The following is a 25,394-nucleotide window of genomic DNA, read 5'->3' on the forward strand; positions in this document are numbered from 1 at the left end:
CCGGTCAGTTTTATGGTCTTGTGGCGGAGGGGGGTTTATTTAATGTGTGCACTAATGGATCTAGCTTACGTATAAGAGTGCGTTGCCATAAGGGACATATGCAGATCTACCTGGATATATATATCCCCTACCCAACCGACATAATAATATCTTATTCTATATGGGGAGTACTTGACAATGAGCTATGTTTCAATTTTTCCCTGGAGCGGTTTCAGAGATATAGAGTAAATTTTTTCAAAGATGGCACCCGTACAACATGACCTACGATGTCATAATTATCACTAAAATTCTCCAGGAGGAGGGGCTCCTATGGTGAACATTTCGTGTCAATCAGATCAACGGTTGCCAAGAAAATGAATTTGAAAAATGCAGACACGCCATGTACGCCAAACACACAAACGATCGCCTAACCCTGCTTTTGGCTTCAGGAGCGCAGGGTAATAAAGTATCACTGATTAACTTGATGAGGAGCAAGATGAGGGCACCCTTGACGCGTGCCTCTTTCGGCAAGGTGAGCCCCCTGGATGAGGAGCAAGATGAGGACCCCTTGATGAGCAAGATGAGGACCCTTGATGAGGAGCTAGATGAGCACCCTTGATGAGGAGCAAGATGAAGACCCCCTTGATGAGCAAGATGAGGACCCCTTGATGAGCAAGATGAGGACCCCCTTGATAAGGAGCAAGATGAGGAACCCCCTTGATGAGGAGCAAGATGATGATCCCCTTGATGTGGAGCAAGATGAGGGCCCCCTTGATGAGCAAGATGAGGAACCCCCTTGATGAGGAGCAAGATGATGAGCCCCTTGATGTGGAGCAAGATGATGACCCCCTTTATGAGGAGCAAGATGATGACCCCTTGATGAGGAGCAAGATGAGGACTCTTGATGAGGAGCAACATGAGGACCCTTGATGAGGAGAAACATGAAAACCCCTTGATGAGGAGCAAGATGAGGCACCCCTTGATTAGAGCCTGAGTGGGATACGGATACAGCAGTTGCTGCTTCACGCTGGAGGAATTGTTCATTGATCCAAGTCCGTCCTCCTAACAACTCGTCCATTGTGTCGGAATTTGTTAAAAGTGTGAAAATACACATTACACCATCATGGCTTGTACTAACACTGGATCCGGAACCAATGTCCGTTCCGCGGTACATGCACGACCATTGTCGTTCCAGGGTTGAACCTGAAGATGTCATTCCAACATTCTCATGAAATTCCGAAATGTCATTCACATTTTGAAGATCGTTCTCCCGAATGAGTTCAGTTCAGGCTCCAATTGAACTTTCTGAACTCGAACATCGATCGGAGAAATCCGTGGATCGGGATTTGGGAATGATGTTTGTTTTGATAAATGATAATGAGATGAGAACGACTTTGCTTATTTAAAATAAACGTTATCATCACATGAAATAAAGGGTTTAAACCCCCGCGTGATGTTCCCTCATTCGGTTATTCTTTCACAAGAAAATAAACTTAAGGTGAAAAACATGTTGAAAATCCAGATTATGTTATGAGAATAACCACGTGACGTGTAGAGAGACTTGGAGTCCCGTCTGCCCCGTTAGATGGTAGACATTAAAGATTGCACGGAGAAGGCGAGCTATCGCCGGCATCCCGAATAAATTACAAATTCCTAACCTTTTGCCGAACGTCAGTTCCGAACCGACCGGTTCGAGAAAGATTCCGGCCGAGCTTTCCCGACCAAACCCAAAGAACATGGGAATAATTGTAGCGGTGAAAGAAGAGGAGGGCCGTGCTTGCTGTGAGATTTAATGACCGGGAGATCGCACTCGCGTTTTACGAGGCTACGTCATCGCGTTTTTCATGACGTCACGGGAGGAAGCTCCTCTCTGAGTTCAAATCGCGGGAAGTGTTTCAGTGTTTGTACGTTTCTCACAGTTCATCACCAGGAGAGGTAACGTGTGTGTCTTTGTTCGTCATGGGATCGAGTGATAATGAAGTTATTGGTGATAATGAAGTTATTAGTGATAAATGGACAATGATCGTGTTTCGTTCGTTCCGTCATGGAGGGTGGACATACATTGTTGACCTGTGTGCAAGGTTCGATTGGGCAGACATGTGCTGTCCGCAGGGTGACGGGGGATGTGTTTCGTCAGCAAACGTCAGCTTACTGCTTGGGAAGCGGCTCGCTTGATTCTGTGGTTTGTCAATTCAGTGGTCGCGGTGGTTGGGCCCCGTCGCGGTGGTTGGGCCCCGTCGCGGTGGTTGGGCCCCTTCGCGGTGTTTGGGCCCGTCGCTGTGGTTGGGCCACGTCGCTGTGGTTGGGCCACGTCGCTGAGGTTGGGCCCCGTCGCGGTGTTTGGGCCCCGTCGCGGTGTTTGGGCCCCGTCGCGGTGTTTAGGCCCCGTCGCGGTGTTTAGGCCCCGTCGCTGTGGTTAGGCCCCGTCGCTGTGGTTAGGCCCCGTCGCTGTGGTTAGGCCCCGTCGCTGTGGTTAGGCCCCGTCGCTTGGTTGGGCCCCGTCGCGGTGTTTGGGCCCCGTCGCGGTGTTTGGGCCCCGTCGCTGTGGTTAGGCCCCGTCGCTGTGGTTGGGCCCCGTCGCTGTGGTTGGGCCCCGTCGCTGTGGTTGGGCCCCGTCACGGTGTTTGGGTCCCGTCGCGGTGTTTGGGCCCCGTCGCGGTGTTTGGGTCCCGTCGCGGTGGTTGGGCCCCGTCGCGGTGGTTGGGGCCCGTCGCTGTGGTTGGGCCCCGTCGATGTGGTTGGGCCCCGTCGCTGTGGTTGGGCCCCGTCGCTGTGGTTGGGCCCCGTCGCGGTGTTTGGGCCCCGTCGCGGTGTTTGGGCCCCGTCGCGGTGTTTGGGCCCCGTCGCGGTGGTTAGGCCCTACCGTGGTGGTTAGGCCCTACCGTGGTGGTTAGGCCCTACCGTGGTGGTTGGGCCCCGTCGCGGTGTTTGGGCCCCGTCGCGGTGTTTGGCCCCCGTCGCGGTGTTTGGCCCCCGTCGCGGTGTTTGGCCCCCGTCGCGGTGTTTGGGCCCCGTCGCGGTGTTTGGGCCCCGTCGCGGTGTTTGGGTCGCGGTGTTTGGGCCCCGTCGCGGTGTTTGGGCCCCGTCGCGGTGTTTGGGCCCCGTCGCGGTGTTTGGGCCCCGTCGCGGTGGTTGGGCCCCGTCGCTGTGGTTGGGCCTCGTCGCTGTGGTTGGGCCCCGTCGCGGTGTTTGGGCCCCGTCGCTGTGGTTGGGCCCCGTCGCGGTGTTTGGGCCCTACCGCGGTGGTTAGGCCCCGCCGTGGTGGTTGGGCCCCGCCGTGGTGGTTGGGCCCCGCCGTGGTGGTTGGGCCCCGCCGTGGCGGTTGGGCCCCGTCGCGATGTTTGGGCCCCGTCGCGGTGTTTGGGCCCCGTCACGGTGGTTGGGCCCCGTCGCTGCGGTTGGGCCCCGTCGCGGTGGTTGGGCCCCGTCGCTGTGGTTGGGCCCCGTCGCGGTGGTTAGGCCCTACCATGGTGGTTATGCCCCACCGTGGTGGTTAGGCCCTACCGTGGTGGTTAGGCCCTACGGTGGTGGTTAGGCCCTACCATGGTGGTTCGGCCCTACCATGGTGGTTAGGCCCCATTGTGAATGTACATGTTATTGTTTGTACTTTTGAACATTTCTATTCTGTGTAATTCATATCCATAAAATTGTATGATTTTTTCCGTTAATATAAACGAAATGTAATTTCCTGAGGTACAAAATAATTTGTTCAATTTTGATTACTGTTTTCCATCATCCGGATTCAAATCTTCACCAAAATTAAATCATTTCTTCCTTGTCACACACACAACCTGTCCAACAAGTTTGTCCAAATCCATCCATAACGTTTGAGATATTGTTTTTGGCCCTATCTCCCAATGGTAAACTAATCGCTTAAGTCTTAAGACATTCTACTAGCCGGATCCGGATCCAGATCTTCACAAAAATCGCATCATTTCGTCCTTGTCACATACGATACTTCTCACTCAGTAGAGCATCCTTTTGACCTCAAAAATAATTGGTGGTTGAATTCAGTGACCTGATATGCAAATCGTCTTTAAAATTTAAGTTAATCGTATGAAAATTGAAAACTTTTCGAAACTTGGCCTATGTTGACCTTTTGACCTATGCTGACCTCAAATATAATTGGTGGTTGAACTCTGTTAGCTGATATGAAAATCCTACTCAAATTTCAAGTTAATTGGATGAAAATTGAGGATTTAAGAAATGTGAAAATGTTATTGACCTTTGGTGTTTTTTGACCTTTTGGCCTATGTTGATCTCAAGAATAGTTGGTGGTTGAATTCAGTTTGCTGATATGATAATCCTATTCGAATTCCAAGTCAATTGGATGAAAATTGAGGATTTAAGAAATTTGAAAGGGTTGTTTATCTTTGGCCTAGGTTGACCTTTTGGCAATGCTGATCTCAAAAATAGTTGGTGGTTGAATTCAGTTTGCTGATATGAAAATCCTATTCAAATTTCAAGTCTATCGTATTCAAATTGAGGATTTTAGAAATTTGAAAATGTTGTTGACCTATGTTGACCTTGTGACCTATATTGACCTCAGAAATAGTTGGTGGTTGACTTCAGGTCACTGATATGCAAATCCTATTCAAATTTAACATCCTTCGGATGAAAATTAAGGATTTTAGAAATTTGAAAAAAGTGGTTGACCTTTGCCGTATGTTGACCTTTTCACCTTTTGACCTCGAAATAAATCTGATTCTGTCGGGCCACCAACTCTACCATATGATGAAGTTTTGTGGGAATTAGTCTAAATTTGCGTCCAGTAGGCAAGTCCAGTTTATCTGTCCAGTTTATCTCTGTTCGGATAACCAACGATTCTAGTGTGTGTTTGCAGTTTCTCTATGTGTGGATAACCAACGATTCTAGTGTGTGTTTGCAGTTTCTCTATGTGTGGATAACCAACGATTCTAGTGTGCGTTTGCAGTTTCTCTATGTGTGGTCGTGTGGATAACCACCCATTCTTGTGGGTGTTTGCAGTTTGTTATGGTTATTATGAATGTAGGTAATGATGATGCATGGTTTGCAGTTTCTGCACGTGTTGATGACCAGCGTTGCTTGTTGGTGTTTCCAGTTTCCCCACGTTTGGATAACCAGCGTTGCTCGTGGCTGTTTGCAGTTTCCCCACTGGTGGATAACCAGCGTTTCTCGTGAGTTACCTGAATTAGCCATTAAAGTTTGTATGCCATCTTAACTCAGCTTTGCAATCGCTACATTTGTAAACATTGGTTGCAATGATCCTCTTTTGGGTTATCAAAAAATCCCATCGCAACTTTCATCGAGAATTTTTGCATTTATAAAGCAGTTAAACTATTTTCAAGAGCAAAGTAATTGTTTCCAAAATGATGGTCTGATGCTAAATATACAGTGGAACCTTGACTTACGAGTTTAATCCGTTCCGTGACCGAGCTCGTAACTCAAATTGCTCGTATCTCAAATCAAATTTCCCCATTGAAATGCATTGAAATGCTATTAATCCGTTCCAGCCCGCCAAAAACCACACCAATTTTTTTTTAAATATACAGTATATATAAAAATATCTCGCGCTTTATATTTCACCTGTATGCCAGCATACAAGCTGGCAGGATGGCCTGGACTGGAGGTACGCACACTTGACTCTAAAGTCTAAACTGTCCAGCCTGGGTTTGAATCCCGACCCAGCTATAACCTGTCATGGGTGAATCACAGGCAGGGTGATTCATCAATGTGTGTACCGCTAAACTGCAATGTGTGTACCGCTAAACTGGGCGCCCCGTTTGCGTCCCATTAGTTGTTGGATGTTAAGGATCTCACCGTGTTTTCCACAAAGAGAAGGCGAGCTATCGCCGGCACTCTGAACAAGTTGACGGCAGAGATACTGTACTTGCACGGCAAGATAACCACGTGTCGCACGATCTCTTGTCATGGTCCACAAGATTATCACAGAGAGGTGCAGCTTCCAGCGTTTCGAGATCTGATCCAGGCCTATCCAACGAGACCGGTCCCAGCGTTCTAGGCCCGGTGGTTGTCTCAGACGGACCCGACAACGGCAGTGTTCGTTTTAACTCGATTCGATTCGAGCACCGACGTGCCGGCGAACAAAACCGGTCATATCTTTTGAACGCGTGGCTCGATTTTTACAAAATAAACTTTTTCTTGAAGGGCTGAACCGTGCGCTCAAAACGATACCGAGTTTGACCCTGACAGAGCCGTTTTGCGTAAACTCAAAATAACCGAAATGCGAAAACTAAAATGCAGCGCTATACTACGACAGAGATACTGTACGTGCACGGCAAGATAACCACGTGTCGCACGATCTCTTGTCATGGTCCACAAGATTATCACAGAGAGGTGCAGCTTCCAGCGTTTCGAGATATGATCCAGACCTAACTTTTGAGACCAGTCCCAGCCTTCTAGGCCCCGTGGTTGGTTCAGACGGACCCGACAAAGGACGTGTTGGATTTTACCGCGAGCCGATTCGAGCACCGACGTGCCGGCGAACAAAACCAGTCATATCTTTTGAACGCGTGGCTCGATTTTTACAAAATAAACTTTTTCTTGAAGGTCTGAACCGTGCGCTCAAAACGATACCGAGTTTGACCCTGAGAGAGCCGTTTTGCGCCGGAGATACTGTACGTGCACGGCAAGATAACCACGTGACCGGGTGGCGAAAGCTCGTAACTCGGATCTCGGCTCGCATCTCAAAGCAATAAACTGCCAGAGTGACGGCTCGTATCTCGAAAAACTCGTAAGTTGGGGCACTCGTAAGTCGAGGTTCCACTGTAAATGTTATGCATTGGGAATTGAGGAGGCAATTTGGGATTTTTAGGCTGGAGGAGGGAAAGCTATCAAGGAAGGAACTCATGATATGATGTTATTGTGATTGGTATGGCCAGGTTGGAAAATGAAATTTCAGGAAGGGAGAAATTAAATATATTGTTGCGGATCTGGGGGTCAGCGCTCCCCTTATCAAGGGGGAGGTTAATCACATAATCCCTTGTCCTTTAAGCTGGCCGTCCCCAAGTCCTTTAGAAGATATCGCGCTCCTTCCGGTCGGAAGCAGGGTGATACTCCTGCCTGAGCCACGGACAAGATGGAATATTGCCGAGCGGTTTTAGCAATCCGAAGCTCGAGCCGTTAGCGGCAGTCTAAACCCGATTCTAAGCGGTTCCGATATCGTGCCACAGGTATTCAATTGGAAAAGACTAAAGCGACCGGATGAGAGGAAAACCCAAAGAATAAGAAGGAACAGGTGTAATTTATTAATTATATACAAAACCAAAACCAAAGAAGAAACGAAAGGGAAGTATGTACAGGAAGAGGAAGAAGCAGATACACAGGGCAAACCTTATACAGTCTTATATTATCACTCCCAGGACAGAACAAACACACTTACACGAATGGGGAATAGCAGGCAGAAAGGTCCAGCTGATCAGTGTGGGCCACCGGTCCAGTTCTCGTCCACGCTCATTCCGGCTCACGTTTCTGGTGCCGCGGCGAAACTCTGGCAGGCAGCGCGGTTGGTATGGTCGTTATTGAACGCCAGCTGACCGTCTCTCTCCAACTCTGCCAAGCGTCTCTTTCTCCAGCTCTGACACGTCGCGCCAACCCTCTCTCCTCTCGGCTGCCACGAACCACCATGCTCTGCGCTCTGCTCTGCCCGAAGCCACGAAGCACCAACTCACTTCTCTCTCTGCGACCCTGCCACTCTGCTCGGCTCTGCTCGAAACAGTCCCACACGGCCGCTTATATTGGCCGATCGCGTATTAAGCCGCGGTTCATCTGGATACGCCCACCGAGGCGCTGGCTTCGGCCCTGGTTGGGTGATGAGGGCTACTTGGCTCCACTCTTAACAGGATCCGCCTCGCTCGATAGCTCCTCCCCCCTTTTTCACCGGACTTGACCGCTTGCTTAATGGCGTCTTGTGCAGCAAAACGCGGCCAACAAAAGGCAGGGGAGGGCAGGGAAATGAGCAACCCCGACTGTAGGTGTTAATTGATGGCTGGAGAGAGAGAGAGAGAGAGAGAGAGAGAGAGAGAGAGAGAGAGAGAGAGAGAGAGAGAGAGAGAGAGAGAGAGAGAGAGAGAGAGAGAGAGAGAGAGAGAGAGAGAGAGAGAGAGAGAGAGAGAGAGAGAGAGAGAGAGAGAGAGAGAGAGAGAGAGAAGAGAGAGAGAGAGAGAGAGAGAGAGAGAGAGAGAGAGAGAGATAATGATAATGATAATGATAATGATAATGATAATGATAATGATATAATGTGATAATGATAATGATAATGAAAGGGCCTATCTTATTTGATTAATGCAAACGCAGAGTCAAACTATAGGGAACAGATCCTTAACTAGAACACATACTAATGAGATATCTAAAGAGGTTTCTATGTGTCCTACATGTTGCAATATGACCTAACTAGGGTGCGACCTTTGACCTTTACACAAAAATGGGAATATTTACAGGGGATTATTTAAAAGGGATTATTACAAATATTTACAAAGCGGAGGGTTCTAAAATCCGCAACAATATTTTAAACAAATGCCAAGAGGTTAAGTAATTTGAAAGAGCTTGAGGCCATTGTAGTAGCGATGACTATGATAATGCTAATATGAAAATAATAATCCATGCTAATATGAAAATTAAAATGTTGACATTTATCATTGTTTGCTAATTCTCTTAATTTCCATAGTTGACAGAAATGCCGAAGACAAAATCTTCAAAGAAGCAGGAACCATTAAAGCTATGGAGAGAGAGACAGGCGGCTAAACTGGGCAACGTCCCACCTCTGCCGGCCCACGTCCCACCTCTGCCGGCCCACGTCCCACCTCTGCCGGCCCACGTCCCACCTCTGCCGGCCCACGTCCCACTTCTGCCGGGCAACCTCCAACCTATGCCAGGCAAATTTGCACCCGTGCTCGGTAAAGCCCCTCTTCTACTGGGCCATGCCCCACCAATGCAAAATCAATATGCGCATGAGCACACAATTGAGTACACAAAAAAAAGACAAACAAAAGCACACCAGAAAGCACAAATGAAGTCTTTATTCCTGTAGGAGAGAAAAGGCATAAAACAATTGAAGGCAGGGATGCATTTTAAAGGTTTGCATTAAATCCAATATGGTCGCCATGTCACGTGACCTATGCCGTCATATTTATGATATGTGTACACAATTGGCACTGATTGTACACTGTACAATCACGTGCCATACCATAAGTGGTCAAAGTTTCAACTCAATCAATCGAAAAAGGAAGGCAGGGATGCATTTTAAAGGTTTTCAAAAAATCCAATATGGCCACCATGTCACGTGACCTATGACGTCATAATTATGATATGCATCCAATCAAGTGACGTACTATGAGTGGTCAAGGTATCAAGTTCATCTGACCAACGGTTTGGCCTGTAGGTTGATACAAAGTTCATGGCATCACAATATTGATTAAATAAAAAAATGTAGAGTCAGCACTTTTTTAATTGGCGCGCCGTAGACTAATTAAGCAAAAAATTAAAAATCGGAGAAAAGAGCATTCTTCGCCTTGGGGTGTACTATATGTGTGCCAAGTTTCAACTCAATAGGTTGAAAAATGAAGAAGAGATAGATTTTAAAGATTTTCACTAAATCCTTTCACTAAATCTTTCATACCTGCATAAAATAGTCGAGAATTTCGTGCCACGCGGCCTAGTTGTTCAAGCTTCCGACCTTGAGGCTTGGTTCTCTCCGGGCATCCAAAGCGAAGTTATTTTTTCATTCGTGTGTTTGTCAAATTTCAACTCGTTATTTTATCATCAATGCGTTATTGTTTGTTTATAGTTAGTTTTGGTTTGAATTTCCTGTAACTCATAATTAATTAATTGTGATTTGTGTTCTGCTCCGTGTGTGCGGCCTTGTACCCCTGTCGGTGTTTGTTAACTTAAGTCCCCTACATAGTGTTTTGCTTGGCTCTTAGTTTTTTCCCTTCTACCCCGAACATAATACTCTTTAAAAAAAACAAACAAAAAAAAAACATTTATTTTCCTTTCTCCACGTGTGCTGTTGTCTCATCCTGTACTTCTGTCCAGGTGTGCTGTTCGCCCCACCCCCATTATTTCCTTGCCATCCACCTTTTGCCCTGTTCACGTGATTTGTGGTTGTCCCTCTCGGCCCTCCCCCCGTTGGTATTTTGTGCATATAAGATTGTTCACGGTTCTGTTTAAATATTATTTAAACATGTTTAAACTTTCCCCTTCAGTGTTTTATTCAGTGGGATATCACAACAAGCTGTTTTTCTTCCTATTTAAAAGGCTTTTTCAATTTCCTCTCCAACTCATTCCACGTCAAAAAAAAGAAATTCAATCTCTTATGCGTCTCCCTCACTACATGTTCTAAATTCACATTCATTCCAACCCTCCATCGTTCTGAATCGGATTGCTAACTTGAAAATCACAACAAACCCAATTTGTTATCAATGTTCGTCTTTCATTAATCAGCCACTTTCTAAACTCCCCTCTTGCCCCTCTCCTCCAAATCCCCCCCCCCCCCCTTGCACCTACACTCCTAAACTCCCCCCTTGCCCCTCCACTCCTAAACTCCCCCCTTGCCCCTCCACTCCTAAACTCCCCCCTTGCCCCTCCACTCCTGAACTCCCCCCTTGCCCTTCCCCTCCTAAACTACCCCCCCTTGCCCCTCCCCTCCAAATCCCCCCCCCTTGCCCCTACACTCCTAAACTCCCTCATTGCCCCTCCACTCCTAAACTCCCCCCTTGCCCCTCCACTCCGAAACTTCCCCCTTGCCCCTTCCCTCCTAAACTCCCCCCTCACTCCTCCCCTTCAAAACTCCACCCCAACCCCTCCCATTCAAATCTCCCCCCCATACCATTCTTCTCCAATCCTCCCTCCTCTCCCCTCCTCCTCAAAGCTGCCTCCTCCCCACTTCGTCTCCCTTCTATCTCATATCTCCACCTCCCCCAACCTTCTACTTTCCTCTGCCCCCCCCCTCAAACAACCCCTCACTGTGCCTCATCTCTTCACCATCAAACCTTTCATCCTCCTCATCCTTCCCTTTCTTGTAACTCTTCTGTAATCTCTGACACACTATCAACTGCTCTCCCTACCTCCCCCTCTCATCCTTCATCTTACCATACCCCTCCCCTCCCCTCTCCTGTCCTGTACCCGATGCTCCCCCTCTCTCTTCATTAACGGTATGGACCTCAAACATCCGGGGCCTTCGCTCAAACCTGACTGATCTCTCCATACAGGTTGCTTCTGACAATCCAGACTTGATCTGCTTAACAGAGACTTCCCTCCTTCAAGATGTCTCTGATTCCTTAATATCTCTTCTTGGTTACTCCCTCCTCCGGTATGATAGACCTGAGCCTCGTCCTGGTGGTTGGGGTGGTTATCTTTATCAAAAACTCTCTTCCTCACTCTCCTTGCACTGCCCTCTCTCCTCCTCACCCCCTGGAGTACTTCTGGCTACGGCTTCCTCTCCACTCCCACCTTTTGTTCATATGTGTTCTGTACCATCCTCTAAACAGTGATAACTCCATTTACATTTCACTGTCTGACAACATGGACCAACTTCTATCCACTCATCCCAACTCTCTCTTCCTCATATGTGGTGACTTCAACTGTCATCATGCCAGCTGGTTGGGTGTGGGTTCCTCTCTCACCAGTCATGGCACCTCAGCAAAGGACTTCTGTGACTCACTGGGATTGACACAATCTGTCAATTTCCCGACCTGGATCCCAGCCAATGGGGTATCTTCTCTTCCAGACTTGGTTATGACAAACTTCCCTGCTAATGTCTGCTGCTCTTCTTCTGCTCCAATTGGTTCTTCTGATCATGTGCTTGTTAAAGTGGACATCTCTCTGGCCATTCTCAGAGAGCCTCCTCAGCGGCGACGAGTCTGGCATTTCACTCAGGCCGACTGGGGCGGTCTTCAAGCAGCCATCAATCATCTGGATTGGCCTCCCATCTCCACTGCCTCTGACATCAATTCTTCCTGGGAATTCTTCCAAAGCAAACTGCTCTCTCTCAGGCACAGATTTATCCCATCTCGTCTTCAGTTCTCTTACCCTTCCTCCCGTTCATGGTACACTGAATCTTGTGGTGAGGCAGTTGCCCTGAAACAACTTGCCTTTGCCTCACGGAAGGCTAATCCAACTGAAGGCAATGGCAGTTCCTTCCACCAAGCTCGGAACAAGTGTGTGTCTACCCTCAGGAGTGCCAGGAAGCACTATATCTCCACACTCAAGAATGAACTCTCAAACCTGGCTCCTTCCTCCAAATCCTGGTGGCGTCTGGTCAAATCCGTTTCTGGTGTTTGTTCCCCCTCCATCCCCTCCCTTACCTCAAATGGCTACACAGTTGACATCGCATGTGACAAAGCCGAATGCCTCAACTCTGTGTTTGCCTCAAAATCTTGTGTCCCAAACCCATCTCTCTCTGTTCCCACCTTTCCCAGTCGAACCCAACTGCTCCTGGACTCTGTGGCCTTCTCTCCTGACAAGGTGGAGGAGTTTTTGTCAAACCTTGACTCTGATTCTGCAACTGGACCAGACGGCATCAGCCCACGGGTGCTAAAATCCTGCTCTCCCGCTCTATCTCACCCTCTCTCTGTTCTTTTCTCCCTCTTTTTTGCTCAAGGTCATCTTCCAGCATCCTGGAAATCAGAAAACATTACCGCTTTACACCAAAAGGTGCAAAAATAGATCCTTGCAACTACAGACCAATCAGCCTGCTCCCAATTATCAGCAAAGTCATGGAATCCATCATTGCTTCGGATATGAAATCTTTCCTCTTCTCCAATGGCTTGATCTCTGATCATCAATTTGGTTTCAGACCAGGTCACTCTACTCTGGACATGCTGCTTCTGCTGTCTCAACAATGGATGGAGGTCCTCAATGCCAAACAGAAAATCAGAGCTGTCTCCCTTGACATATCATGTGCCTTTGATACGGTCTGGCACCCAGCTCTGCTCACCAAACTCTCCTCCTGTGGTATCCATGGAAATCTCCATGCATGGCTTGTGGACTTCCTCTCTGGTCGTAGTCAACGTCTGGCCCTGAATGGATTTCTCTCATCTCCCCTTCCTGTTCAGGCTGGAGTTCCCCAAGGCAGTGTTCTGGTCCCTGTGCTTTTTCTGGTCTTTATCAATGATACTCCGTGAGGTCCACTGTCCACAACAGCGTGAGAACGCTCATATTCAGTGAGATGAAGGTAGAGGACGTCGTGGTGAGTTGAAGGGAGAGGACGTCGTGGTGAGGTGAAGGGAGAGGACGTCATGGTGAGGTGAAGGGAGAGGGCGTCGTGGTGAGGTGAAGGGAGAGGGCGTCGTGGTGAGGTGAAGGGAGAGGACGTCGTGGTGAGGTGAAGGGAGAGGACGTCGTGGTGAGGTGAAGGGAGAGGACGTCGTGGTGAGGTGAAGGGAGAGGACGTCGTGGTGAGGTGAAGGGAGAGGACGTCGTGGTGAGGTGAAGGGAGAGGACGTCGTGGTGAGGTGAAGGGAGAGGACGTCGTGGTGAGGTGAAGGGAGAGGACGTCGTGGTGAGGTGAAGGGAGAGGACGTCGTGGTGAGGTGAAGGGAGAGGACGTCGTGGTGAGGTGAAGGGAGAGGACGTCGTGGTGAGGTGAAGGGAGAGGAGGTCGTGGTGAGGTGAAGGGAGAGGACGTCGTGGTGAGGTGAAGGGAGAGGACGTCGTGGTGAGGTGAAGGGAGAGGACGTCGTGGTGAGGTGAAGGGAGAGGACGTCGTGGTGAGGTGAAGGGAGAGGACGTCGTGGTGAGGTGAAGGGAGAGGACGTCGTGGTGAGGTGAAGGGAGAGGACGTCGTGGTGAGGTGAAGGGAGAGGACGTCGTGGTGAGGTGAAGGGAGAGGACGTCGTGGTGAGGTGAAGGGAGAGGACGTCGTGGTGAGGTGAACGTAGAGGACGTCGTGGTGAGGTGAACGGAGAGGACGTCGTGGTGAGGTGAAGGGAGAGGACGTCGTGGTGAGGTGAAGGGAGAGGACGTCGTGGTGAGGTGAAGGGAGAGGACGTCGTGGTGAGGTGAAGGGAGAGGACGTCGTGGTGAGGTGAAGGGAGAGGACGTCGTGGTGAGGTGAAGGGAGAGGACGTCGTGGTGAGGTGAAGGGAGAGGACGTCGTGGTGAGGTGAAGGGAGAGGATGTCGTGGTTCTCAGGCTTGCCGCTGGAGCATGGTGAGGCCTAGCGGCGCGTGGAACCATAAGGACTGCGGCCTTCTCCCCGCACGGGAACGGGGGGCCTGGGCGATTGCAGACGACGCACCGAACGATCAGAGCTAAGTGCATGATAAAACACACAACTTTTATTTTTCATATATCCTCCCCATCTGTATGTGTGTGTGTCTGTAATAGGAGCGCTCCAGTTAGAGGGATTAGACCGGCGCGTTTTATTTTGTATTATCGGCATCCGTGGTAATAAACCTGTTTATTTTTGTACATAATTCCGTTTTCGTTGAGTTCATTGAGCTCACAAAAATGCGTCACCAAAAATATCAGCTCCATCAAAGCAAGCTTACGGCACTGAATGCAACATGGACACCAGGTTTTGTTCAAAATGCTTTGCGTGCTGGTTTCTCTTGGGAAGCTTGTGTCATCTGAAAGAGCAGAGATAAGTCGCCATTTTGTGTCCCTCGCCCCATCTGTGCTTGTGACTTGACGCCTTAGTTTTTATCGGATTATTTTACTTTATTGTATATAGTTATTATTGATTTCATTCTCCGTTTATTTGTTCGGGATTAAACCCGTTTGGTTTTATTCAAAGCTTTATCTCGGTGTGTACCCTGGTTAGAATAGGTACACCGTATCCCTGCGTGTCGTAAGAGGCGACAAAGAGGGTTGGCGTCAGGAAGGGCATCCGGCCATAAAAACATTGCCTCAAAAAGAGAACCATGACAATTACAACTACATATGGGCAGGGTACAGCCCGAAGTGGAGATCGGTTTCTGAGGTTTGGGACATGGAATGTAGGGACAATGACAGGGAGATCAGGAGAAGTGGTGGAAGTATTGGTCAGAAGAAGAGTGGACATATGTTGTGTGCAAGAGACGAGATGGAAGGGAAGTGGTGTGAGAATGGTGAAGGGTAGGCAGGGACAGAAATACAAGTTTATGTGGCAAGGGTGCCCGGAGGGCGTGAATGGTGTTGGTGTCCTGTTTTCTGAGGAGTTTGTAGACAGTGTGGTGAGTGTGACGAGAGTGAGTGATAGGTTGATGATGGTGAAAATGATGATTGGAAAGCTCTTGGTGAACGTCATCTCGGGATATGCTCCGCAGGTTGGTCGGAGCGATGAAGAGAAGGACAAGTTCTGGTGTGCGATAGAGAAGCTGATGGAAAACGTGAAAGATGAGGAAGTTGTTGTGGTAGGAGGAGACATAAATGGACATGTGGGAAGGAGTATGGATGGTTTTGAGGGAGTTCATGGGGGTTACGGATATGGTGTGAGAAATGGAGAAGGTGAAAGGATTTTGGAATTTGCTGATGGAGCTGATTTGTTGATTTGTAACACTCAGTTCCAGAAAGGGGATAATAAGCTTGTTACATACACGTCAGGTGGGTCGACGACAACCGTTGACGACCTGATGGTGCGTAGGCGAGATAGGGGGCACCTCCGGGACACAAAGGTGATCCCGGGGGAGGAGGCTCTTTCACAGCACCACTTGGTTGTCTGCGACATAAGGGTGAAAGGTGCGAGGAGAGCTCGGCGGGTGAAGTACCAACCGAGAATGAAGGTGTGGCGGTTGAAACAGGTGACAGTAAGGGAGGCATTAAAAGAGAGGCTGAGTAGGGTAGGATGATGTGGTTGAGCTTGAACGTGGTTGGATGTCAATGAAAGATAGTCTTTGGGAGCCGTTGGTGAGGTATGTGGATGGACAAAAGGACCACCGAGGCACTCGGAAACATGGTGGTGGGATGATGAAGTTGGAAAGAGGATTGACGAGAAGAGGAAGAAGTTCAAGGAGTGGCAGAAGGCGAAGGGTATGGGAGCAGAAGAAGCAGAGCATGAAAGTTATAAGGCAGCCAAGAAGGCTGGAAAGAAAGAGGTAGCAAAGGCGCAGGAAACATGTAGGAAAATGTTCGGAGAACGCTTGGATTCAGAAGAGGGTCAGAGAGCGGTATTCAGGATTGCAAAGCAGATAGCGAAAGAGAGGTGTGATGTGATGGGGGTGAGTTGCTTGAAGGATGAAGTGGGACAAATCTTTGTGGACCCAGATGGAATTAAAGGAAGATGGAAAAGATATATGGAAATGCTGTTGAATACAGAGAATGAATGGGATGGCAACATAGAGAGTAACCCAGTTTTAGGACCGGCAGAGAAGATAACTGAGAAGGAAGTTGAGGAAGCGATACAAGCAATGAAGAGTAGAAAAGCGGGAGGGCCGACGGGAGTTGTGGGAGATATGTTGAAGGCGGCAGGAAGTTGGGGTGTGAAGAGAATGACAGAGATGTGTAATCTGGTGGTAAAAGAAAAGGGGAAAGTTATTGGAGCATGGAATGAAGGTATTGGAAAGGGTGTTGGAGAGGAGGATAAGGAAGAAGGTGAAGATCGACGAAATGCAGTTTGGATTTATGCCAGGAAGAAGAACAACAGACGCGCTCTTTATTGTGAGGCAGTTGCAGCAGAAGTACATGGAGAAGAGGAAGAAGTTGTTTCTTGGGTTTGTTGATCTGGAGAAAGCATTCGATAGGGTTCCACATTAAGTAGTGACTTAGGCATTGAGGAAGTTAGGAGTGGAGGAATGGTTGATCAGAGTAGTGATGGCAATGTACAAAAGAGCGCGCACAGCTGTAAGGATGAAGGACGGGAACAGTGGTGAGTTTGAGGTGAAGGTGGGAGTGCATCAGGGGTTGGTACTAAGTCCACTACTATTTGTAGCTGTGATGGAGGTGCTGGCTCGGAACGTAAAGGAGGGTTTACCGTGGGAGTTGTTGTATGCAGATGATCTGGTGTTGATTGCGGAAAGTATGGATGGACTGAAGGAAAAGATGAACAAGTGGAAGGAATGTATGGAGCCAAAAGGTCTGAAGGTGAATTTCGGAAAGACGAAGGTGATGGCAAGTGGTAAAGCATGTGGTGAGGTGGAAAGAACTGGGAAGTGGCCATGTGCTGTGTGCAGGAAGGGTGTCGGAGTGAACTCCATTCAGTGTACAATGTGCGCTGAGTGGGTTCATCAGAAATGTAGTGGTCTGAGAGGGTTATTAACCAGTGTGGCAGCTACATTCAAATGTAGGGTGTGCACAGAGGGAGCTGCAGATGGAGGAAATGTTGAGGTGGATCTTGGAGACGGCGTGAAGCTGGAAGGTGTGAAAACATTTTGCTACCTCGGAGACATGCTGAATGGAGAATGTGGATCAGACACGGCAACGGTTGCTAGAGTGAGATGTGCATGGAAGAAGTTTCGGGAACTGAGTGGCGTGCTTATGAGGAGGGGAGTGTCGTTGAATCTGAAGGGAAAAGTGTATGCTGCATGTGTGAGAAGTGTTATGATTTATGGGAGCGAGACATGGGTCATGAATGTAGAGCAGCAACAAAGGCTGGAAATGGTGGAAATGCGAATGGTTCGGTGGATGTGCGGAGTATCGTTGACAGAGAGAAAGTCAAATGATGAATTCGAAACATGATGGGAATAGAGCCTGTGATTGATGCTGTGAAGAGGAACAGGTTGAGATGGTTTGGTCATGTGTTGAGGAAGGATGAAAGTGACTGGTTGAGAAGAGTGATGGAAATGAATGTAGAAGGAAGTAGAGGACAGGGAAGACCGAGAAAGACTTGGCTAAAGATGGTGGAAGAAGAAATGCGGGCAAGGGGGTTAACAAGGAGAGATGCATAAAATAGGGCAATATGGAGAAGATTGTCATGGGGACCGCAAGGCTAACCCCCGCTCTAGCAGGGAAAATGGCCTTAAAATGCATGTTGTTTGTTGTATCAATGATCTCTCCGACTCTCTGGAAAATCCACTCTATCTCTTTGCTGATGACTCCACTCTCTGCCGCTCCATTCCTCTTCCCTCAGATCGGCAGTCTGCAGCCTCCTCACTCTCTGAAGACCTGGACAAAATCACAGACTGGACAAACAAGTGGAACATGTCTTTCAATCCTGACAAATCTCACACTCTTACTATGTCTCTCCGAAAAGATCGACTGGACAACCCTCCCATCTACTTTCTCAACAATCCTCTCCAAGAAGTTCTGTCGCTCAAGCTTTTGGGTCTCACTATCTGCCATGATCTTTCTTGGGAAAACCACATTTCCAAGCTGGCCTCCAAAGGCAGTCACCGACTGGGCATCCTCCGTCGTGCGAAGTCCTTCCTCGGCACACCTGAGCTGCTCATCACATACAAGGCTTTCATCTGCAGCTCAATGGAATACTGTTCTCCCCTATGGGCCGGTGCTCCTGCCTCACACCTAGCTCGGCTTCACGCTGTTGAAACCAAAGCTTTCAGAATCATTGGCATCTCCCGCGATGAAGCTATCTCTGAGGGCCTTTCACTGACTCACCGCAGGCAGGTAGGTGGTCTTTCTGTCTTCTACCGACTCCTCTCCGGCCTTGCTCCCCCAGCTCTCTCTGTGCTCTGTCCCCCAAATATTCCTACAGGTCGCACAAGATCTGCCAGCAACCCTCTGATGGTTAAACTGCCGAAATCTCGGCTCTCTGCTCACCTTCACTCTTTCATTCCTCTTTTCTCCTGCCTCTGGAACAAACTCACACACTCCCTTCAATCCCACTCCTCCCTCCAGGTCTTTAAAACAGCTGTTCACCACCATCTCTTATTTTCCCCCTTCCAAAACCTTGATCTTTTCTACCCCCGCTCATTCACCCCAGATCCACCTTGTTTGAAATTCCAACTTCTTTCGTGGAAGTCCTGGCAGCGTCCATATGTTTTATACCTCTCCCACCCCCCAGTCCCATGCCTCCTCCCCCCAAGCCCTCTCCCTCCCACACATCTCCCGATGTCCCTGCTCTCAAATGTTGTGTTTGTGTTCTTCCCCCTCTCTCCCCATATTGTCTACTGCTCCCGATGTTATATGTTTTATGTGTCAGTTTGTCTTTCTGTGTGATTAATGTTCGCTCTTTCACGAGCCTCGATCTTGTATACAAAAAAAAAAAAAAAAATCCAATATGGCCACCACATAACGTGCCCTATGACGTCATACTTAGGATATGCATCAAGTCATATGGTATCCCATACATGGTCAAAGTTTCAAATTCCTTCGATGAAAGGTGTGACCTGTAGGTCGCCAACAAATTTTCATGGAATCAGAATAATAATAATAATAATTAAAACTGCGGGCAGTGATCATCCGGGGACCAGAGAACTCCATCCTAATTGGAGGGGTGTTCGCCAGAGTCGTTGACGACAGCCCGGATCCGATTGTTCAAAGTTTCAACTCAATCGATCGAAAAATGAAGGCAGGGAGCCATTTTAAAGGTTTTCATAAAATCCAACATGGCCGACAGGTCACATGACCTATGACGTCATAATTAGGATATGCATCCGATCGAAAAATGAAGGCAGGGATCCATTTTTAAGGTTTTCATAAAATCCAATATGGCCGCCAGGTCACATGACCTATGACGTCATATTTGTGATACGTATACAATCACATGCCATACCATAAGTGGTCAAAGTTTCAACTCAATCGATCGACAAATGAAGGCAGGGATCCATTTTAAAGGTTTGCATTAAATCCAACATGGCCGCCATGCCACGTGACCTATGACGTCATATTTATGATACGTATACAATCACGTGCCATACCATAAGTGGTCAAAGTTTAAACTCAATCGGTCGAAAAATAAAAGCAGAGATGCATTTTAAAGGTTTGCATTAAATCCAAAATGGCCGCCACGTCACGTGACCTATGACGTCATATTTATGATATGTATACAATCAAGTGACGTACTATAAGTGGTCAAGGTATCAAGTTCATCTGACCAACGGTTTGGCCTGTAGGTCGATACAAAGTTCAGGCATCACAATATTAATTAAATAAAAGAAATGCAGAGTCAGCACTTTCTTAATTGGCGCGCCATAGACTAATTAAGCAAAAAATGAAAAATCGGCGAACATAGCCTTCTTCGTCTTGGGGTGTAGTATATGTGTGCCAAGTTTCAACTCAATAGGTCAAAAGATGAAGGAGGAGATAGCTTTTTAAGATTTTCACTAAATCCAACATGGCCGCCGCTATACATTACCTATGACGTCATACTTAGGATATGCATCAAGTCAGATGGGGTCCCATACATGGTCCAAGTTTCAGATTCCTACGATGAAAGGTGTGGCCTGTAGGTCGCCAACAAATTTCATGGAATCATAATAATAATAATAATAATAATAATAATCCGGACGATTTCAAAAGGGTACCTCTGGTCCCCTAATAATCCGAGCGATTTCAAAAGGGTACCTATGGTCCCCTAATAATTAATACTGCGGGCAGTGATGATCCGGGGACCATGCCGCTCCATCCTGATTGGACGAGCGCGCGCCAGAGTCGTTGACAACGGCAGCCCAGGTCCGATTGTTCAAAGTTTGAACTGAATCGATCGAAAAATGAAGGCAGGGATCCATTTTAAAGGTTTTAATAAAATTCAATATGGCCGCGAGGTCACATGACCTATGATGTCATATTTATGATATGTATACAATCACATGGCGTACTATAAGTGGTGAAAGATTCAACTCAATCGATCGAAAAATGAAGGCAGGGATGCATTTTAAAGGTTTTCAAAAAATCCAATATAGCCGCCATGTCACGTGACTTATGACGTCATAATTAGGATGTGCATCCAATCAAGTGACATACTATTAATTGGTCAAGGTGTCAAGTTCATTTGACCAACGGTTTGGCCTGTAGGTCGATACAAAGTTCATGGCATCACAATATTAATTAAATTTAAAAAATGCAGTCAGCACTTTTTTAATTGGTGCGCCGCAGACTAATTAAGCAAAAAATATAAAAAATCGGAGAAAAGAGCGTTCTTCGCCTTGGGGTGTACTATATGTGTGCCAAGTTTCAACTTAATAGGTCGAAAAATGAAGGAGGAGATCGATTTTTAAGATTTTCACTAAATCCAATATGGCCGCCACATAACGTGACCTATGACGTCATACTTAGGATATGCATCAAGTCATATGGGAACCCATACATGGTCAAAGTTTCAAATTCCTATGATGAAAGGTGTGACCTGTAGGTCGCCAACAAATTTTCATGGAATCAGAATAATAATAATAATAATCCGAGCGATTTCAAAAGGGTACCTATGGTCCCCTACTAATAATCCGGGCAATTTCAAAAGGGTACCTATGGTCCCCTAATAATCCGAGCGATTTCCAAAGGGTACCTATGGTCCCCTAATAATTCAGTAAATATGACCATAACACTTTAATCCCAATGTCATGAATGCAAAGTTCATGGATTGAAGCGTTGTATGGTTCATGAATCAATGATAAGTGGTGTGCGGTACTTATAACTGTGGAAATGAGGAATTCGCCTTGGATTTTTAATCGTAATATCTTTTTTGAAACAATGATGGTGTAACGTTAATATTAGAGTAAATCTAATCGTAACATTAATCCCTTCGTAGTGACTACAAAGTTACTGGAGGTTAAAATATTGTTGCAGATCTCCAACGTCGGCCTTCCCCTTATCAAGGGGGGGATTAATCCCCTTGTCCTTTTACTGGCCGATGCGATCCCGGGGCTATCACGTTCCTTCCGGTCGGTGTTAAATAGGGTTGTTGGTCGAATTAGTCCTATTACCTAAGTACTAACACCAGCCGTGAAGCAAGGAAATAACACCATCTGAACCACAGCATTAGTGGACACGCCGAGCGAAGCGAGCCGCGATTCGTGCCATTATCAGGAACTAACCCGATTGGAGCGGTTATGGTCGTGCCACGCTTACCCAATGGAGAAATCACTAAGACCGTCGAATTAAGAGGAAACCAGGAAGAACAGGTAATTTATTTACAATTGGATGGGAAGGAAGAGAAGTACACACTTTGTACAAAGAAGAGGAAGAAAAAGGAATGTACAGGGAAGAGGAAGAAGCAGATACACAGGGCAGCCTTATACAGTCTTATACTTATTCCCTGGACACGGCCCCTTTCACACTCAGACTCACTCTCAGGCTCACTCACACAGGGTTTGTAGATGGTCGGGTTGAGGGTCCACCGCTGGCATCCACAGCTTGTCCGGTCCCCGACTCATTCCGTGCAGGCGACGTAAGACGGCAGGCAGCTCTCCGTGTGGCGTTGGCGCGAGGCGGACAATTATATATCGGGGAAAGGTCGGTTGGCTGGCGATTATATTGCGTACACAATAGGTGTACCGGCGCCTTGATACGCGCTCCCGGTATCGTTATGTACAATGCACCACTTCCCCAATGATGTTACCAAAACGCCTTTCCACACATGTCCTTCTGCACGAATGCCAATGCTTGGCTTCCTTCGCGAGTCCTTCACCACGCTGCAGTCCTCCTCAATCCTCGAGCGCCCGCCTCTTAACTCAGGCCCACAGCACGTTTCTCCTCCTGACTCTGCAAGCGTCTCTCCCATAACCCAACTCATTCAACGGAGGACCCCGGCTCATAACTCAACAAGCGAACCCACGTCTCATAACTCGAGCTCTCTCCTCATAACTGAGGTGGGGGCCTCGCGCGAAGGGTTTTATTGCCACGCCCAGTGAACCCTCTCAAATCTCTAGCCACACCCTGTCAGGCGATCTCACGCGAGCCCTGGTTGGTTGATGGGGTCTTACCGGCTCCGCCCTTGATGGCTGCTTGACGTGGCCACATCCTACCCTTGCGCTCCACCCCCTTTTCGGGCCTTACCTCGTGGCCTTTGGGCTGGTTTGAGCGAGCAAGAGCAGCAAACGCTGCTGGCAGCCAAAGCGTAACAAACTGCGAGGGGCAATGGGGTGCAGACAGGATAGGCGCAATGGAGTCGGGTGGAGGGAGGCTGCAAAATGGACGGGGTCTACTCTTATTTGTTCTACACAACGCAGATGCAACTATTGGAAATGGCCTTATCCTAAACACATACTATGAAATAACTAACGTTTTAATAAAACGTGTTGCATGTGGCCTTGCTATGGGGTGCAACCTTTAACCTTTAATGATGTTACCTGTGTGGGTTCTCAAAACCGCAACAATATATCATCTTCTATATATTAAAGTGGCTATATATTTTTGTGTCCGGCCGTCACACTACGTCATTACGTCTATAATGTCATTACGACGGCTGACTCCACCGAGAGACATTTTAATTTCCGAGTACACCTGCTCACTGCGGGAGCGGCAGGAAGGGTCATTCCTCTTTGGGGTATATAGATTACAGTCGATCTATGGTCGGGTCTCAAGAACATTTGGTGTTTTCATTTACCAAGTTTCTTGTGGAGAGATCGCCAAGTGGTTGAAGCATTCGAGCAAGCACTCCATGCAAAACCGTTTAGGAACGGCTGGCTTGGCAAGCGCTAGCTAACTGCTTGGTAAATGAGCACACCCCAAGTTTCCTCCCTTTCAGTTTCGTGTTAAACAGCAGGAAAAGTGGGTTTCATTGGTGGTTTTCATTGGTGTTTTTTTATTTAAACAAAACCTTAATTGGTGGGTTTCAAAAGGCCGCTATGAAAAACGCCACTTTAACAGCGGGAAGGGTCATGTTATTTACCCAACCTTTGTGGGGTATATAGATTACAGTAGATCTGCGCTCAGTTCTGTATATAAACGTTCCTCAAGGATGTCGGGATTCCTCCAAATTTCTTTCTTTAATGTTATAAGCAGCATTAACGACTGTTTAAAAAGCTAATCATATGCGTTTGTGGTTTAAATATTTTACAAGACCGGCTACACCGCTGTTAGACTTTCGGTCTTCTTTTTACCTTCGCAAAAGCGGAAGGTTATGTTTTGATCGCTGTGTATTTATTTGTATGTCTGTGTGTGTGTATGTTAATCGCATAACTCAAAAAGTATTCAACCGAATTGCATGAAATTTGGTGGGATGATTGGTTATTATACGGGACACATTTGATTAGATTTTGGGAGCAATCGGGTCAAAGGTCAAGGTCAAGGTCACGAAAAGGTCAAAATCGTATTTTTGTTGTTCTGTTCCCTACACTCCCATGCCAAGTACAGAACAGTAGCTGCGGCGAAGGTATGCGCTCTACCGAGTGCCCGTTCTAGTTTGTCAAGTGATAAACAGACAGCAATGAAAACATAACCAGATAAAGAGACAGAGGTAACAAGGTTGCTCTCAACGAGGTCTGATGGTATTTGAATTTTCTGCTCCCAGTACCATGTACATTAATGGGTTGAGACTTGAAGCTGAGAGGAAGAGACTCGTCCAGGTTTGGGGGGGATTACATGGAAGACGGCTCATCCAAGAAAAGCAAAGGAAGATGAGATGGAGTGAAGAAAGCAAAACAAAAGTCCGAAGAGTCAGAAGCATGTTTATGTACCTTGATGACTATATGTTCGTCGGACTCCATGAAGCCTTTATACGACCTTGTTTGTCATATGCTCGCTCTGTGGAGTCCGTAGAAGTTAATATATATTGGTTCCTTCAGAAATATACAAAGGAGAACAACAAGATTTGTCCACATCCCTAAAAGGCCTCATTTATGATGAAAGACTTGGGAAAACTGAATCTATCAACTCCAATATATTGAGGTGCACCTGAATGCATGGACATGGAGACCTTTAAGATGCTCAATAAACGTGACAAGGTGAAGATTATCTACAGCCCAATGCTCCCGGAAACAGAGGATACTCTATCAAACTGCCAAGTGATCTCCCAGGTCAAAGTTTCTTGTATAACTTTATTGTTATTGTATAGGAGCTTATGGGAAGCATTGGAGAACATTGACCTTTCCACACCAGAGGGAAGGTGTTGGAGACTGCTTATGGAAGAGTTGCAGATCCACTTCGTAATTTATTTATCTTATTCAAAATTATTAATTTATTGTTATTAATTTATTCAAAGGGAGATTGTGTTTAATAAATTCAATGAAAAACTAGAACGGCACTCAGTAGAGAGCATACCATCGCCTGGTTGGCCATATCACTCAATGGTAAGGAATCACTGAAAAAAAACAAATAATTCTCATATCCGAATCCATTTTCAGATCTTCACCAAAATCGAATCAATTCTTCTGTCACACACACAACCTGTCCACCAAGGTTCGTCCAAATCCATCCATAACTTTGAGATATCCCGCAATGTATCGTTTTTGGCGCTATCTCCCAATGGTGAAGAATCACTTAAAAAATTAAATAATTCTCATATCCGAATCCATATTCAGATGTTCTCCAAAATCGAATCTATTTGTCCTTGTCAAACACCCAACCGGTCCACCAAGCTTCGTCCAAATCCGTCCACAACTTTTTGAGATATCCTGCTATGTATAGTTTTTGGCACTATCTCCCAATGGTGAAGAATCACTTTAAAA

At 47.2% G+C, this 25,394-nt stretch overlaps 1 protein-coding gene across 1 annotated transcript in view; it reads left to right on the forward strand.

The window, feature by feature from the left end:
• Positions 1-1,838: 1,838 nt before the first annotated feature.
• Positions 1,839-25,394, forward strand: part of LOC137415627 (uncharacterized) — a 31,274-nt gene continuing 7,718 nt past the window's right edge. The window contains exons 1-2 of the mRNA XM_078770251.1: positions 1,839-1,914; positions 5,015-5,135. Coding sequence (XP_078626377.1) covers positions 5,030-5,135 — 106 coding nt within the window. The 5' untranslated portion in view covers positions 1,839-1,914; positions 5,015-5,029. The remainder of the gene's footprint in view (positions 1,915-5,014; positions 5,136-25,394) is intronic.

The sequence above is a fragment of the Myxine glutinosa genome, chromosome 1 (genome assembly GCF_964187855.1).
Source record: "Myxine glutinosa chromosome 1, kmMyxGlut1.1, whole genome shotgun sequence".
NCBI lineage: Eukaryota > Metazoa > Chordata > Myxini > Myxiniformes > Myxinidae > Myxine > Myxine glutinosa.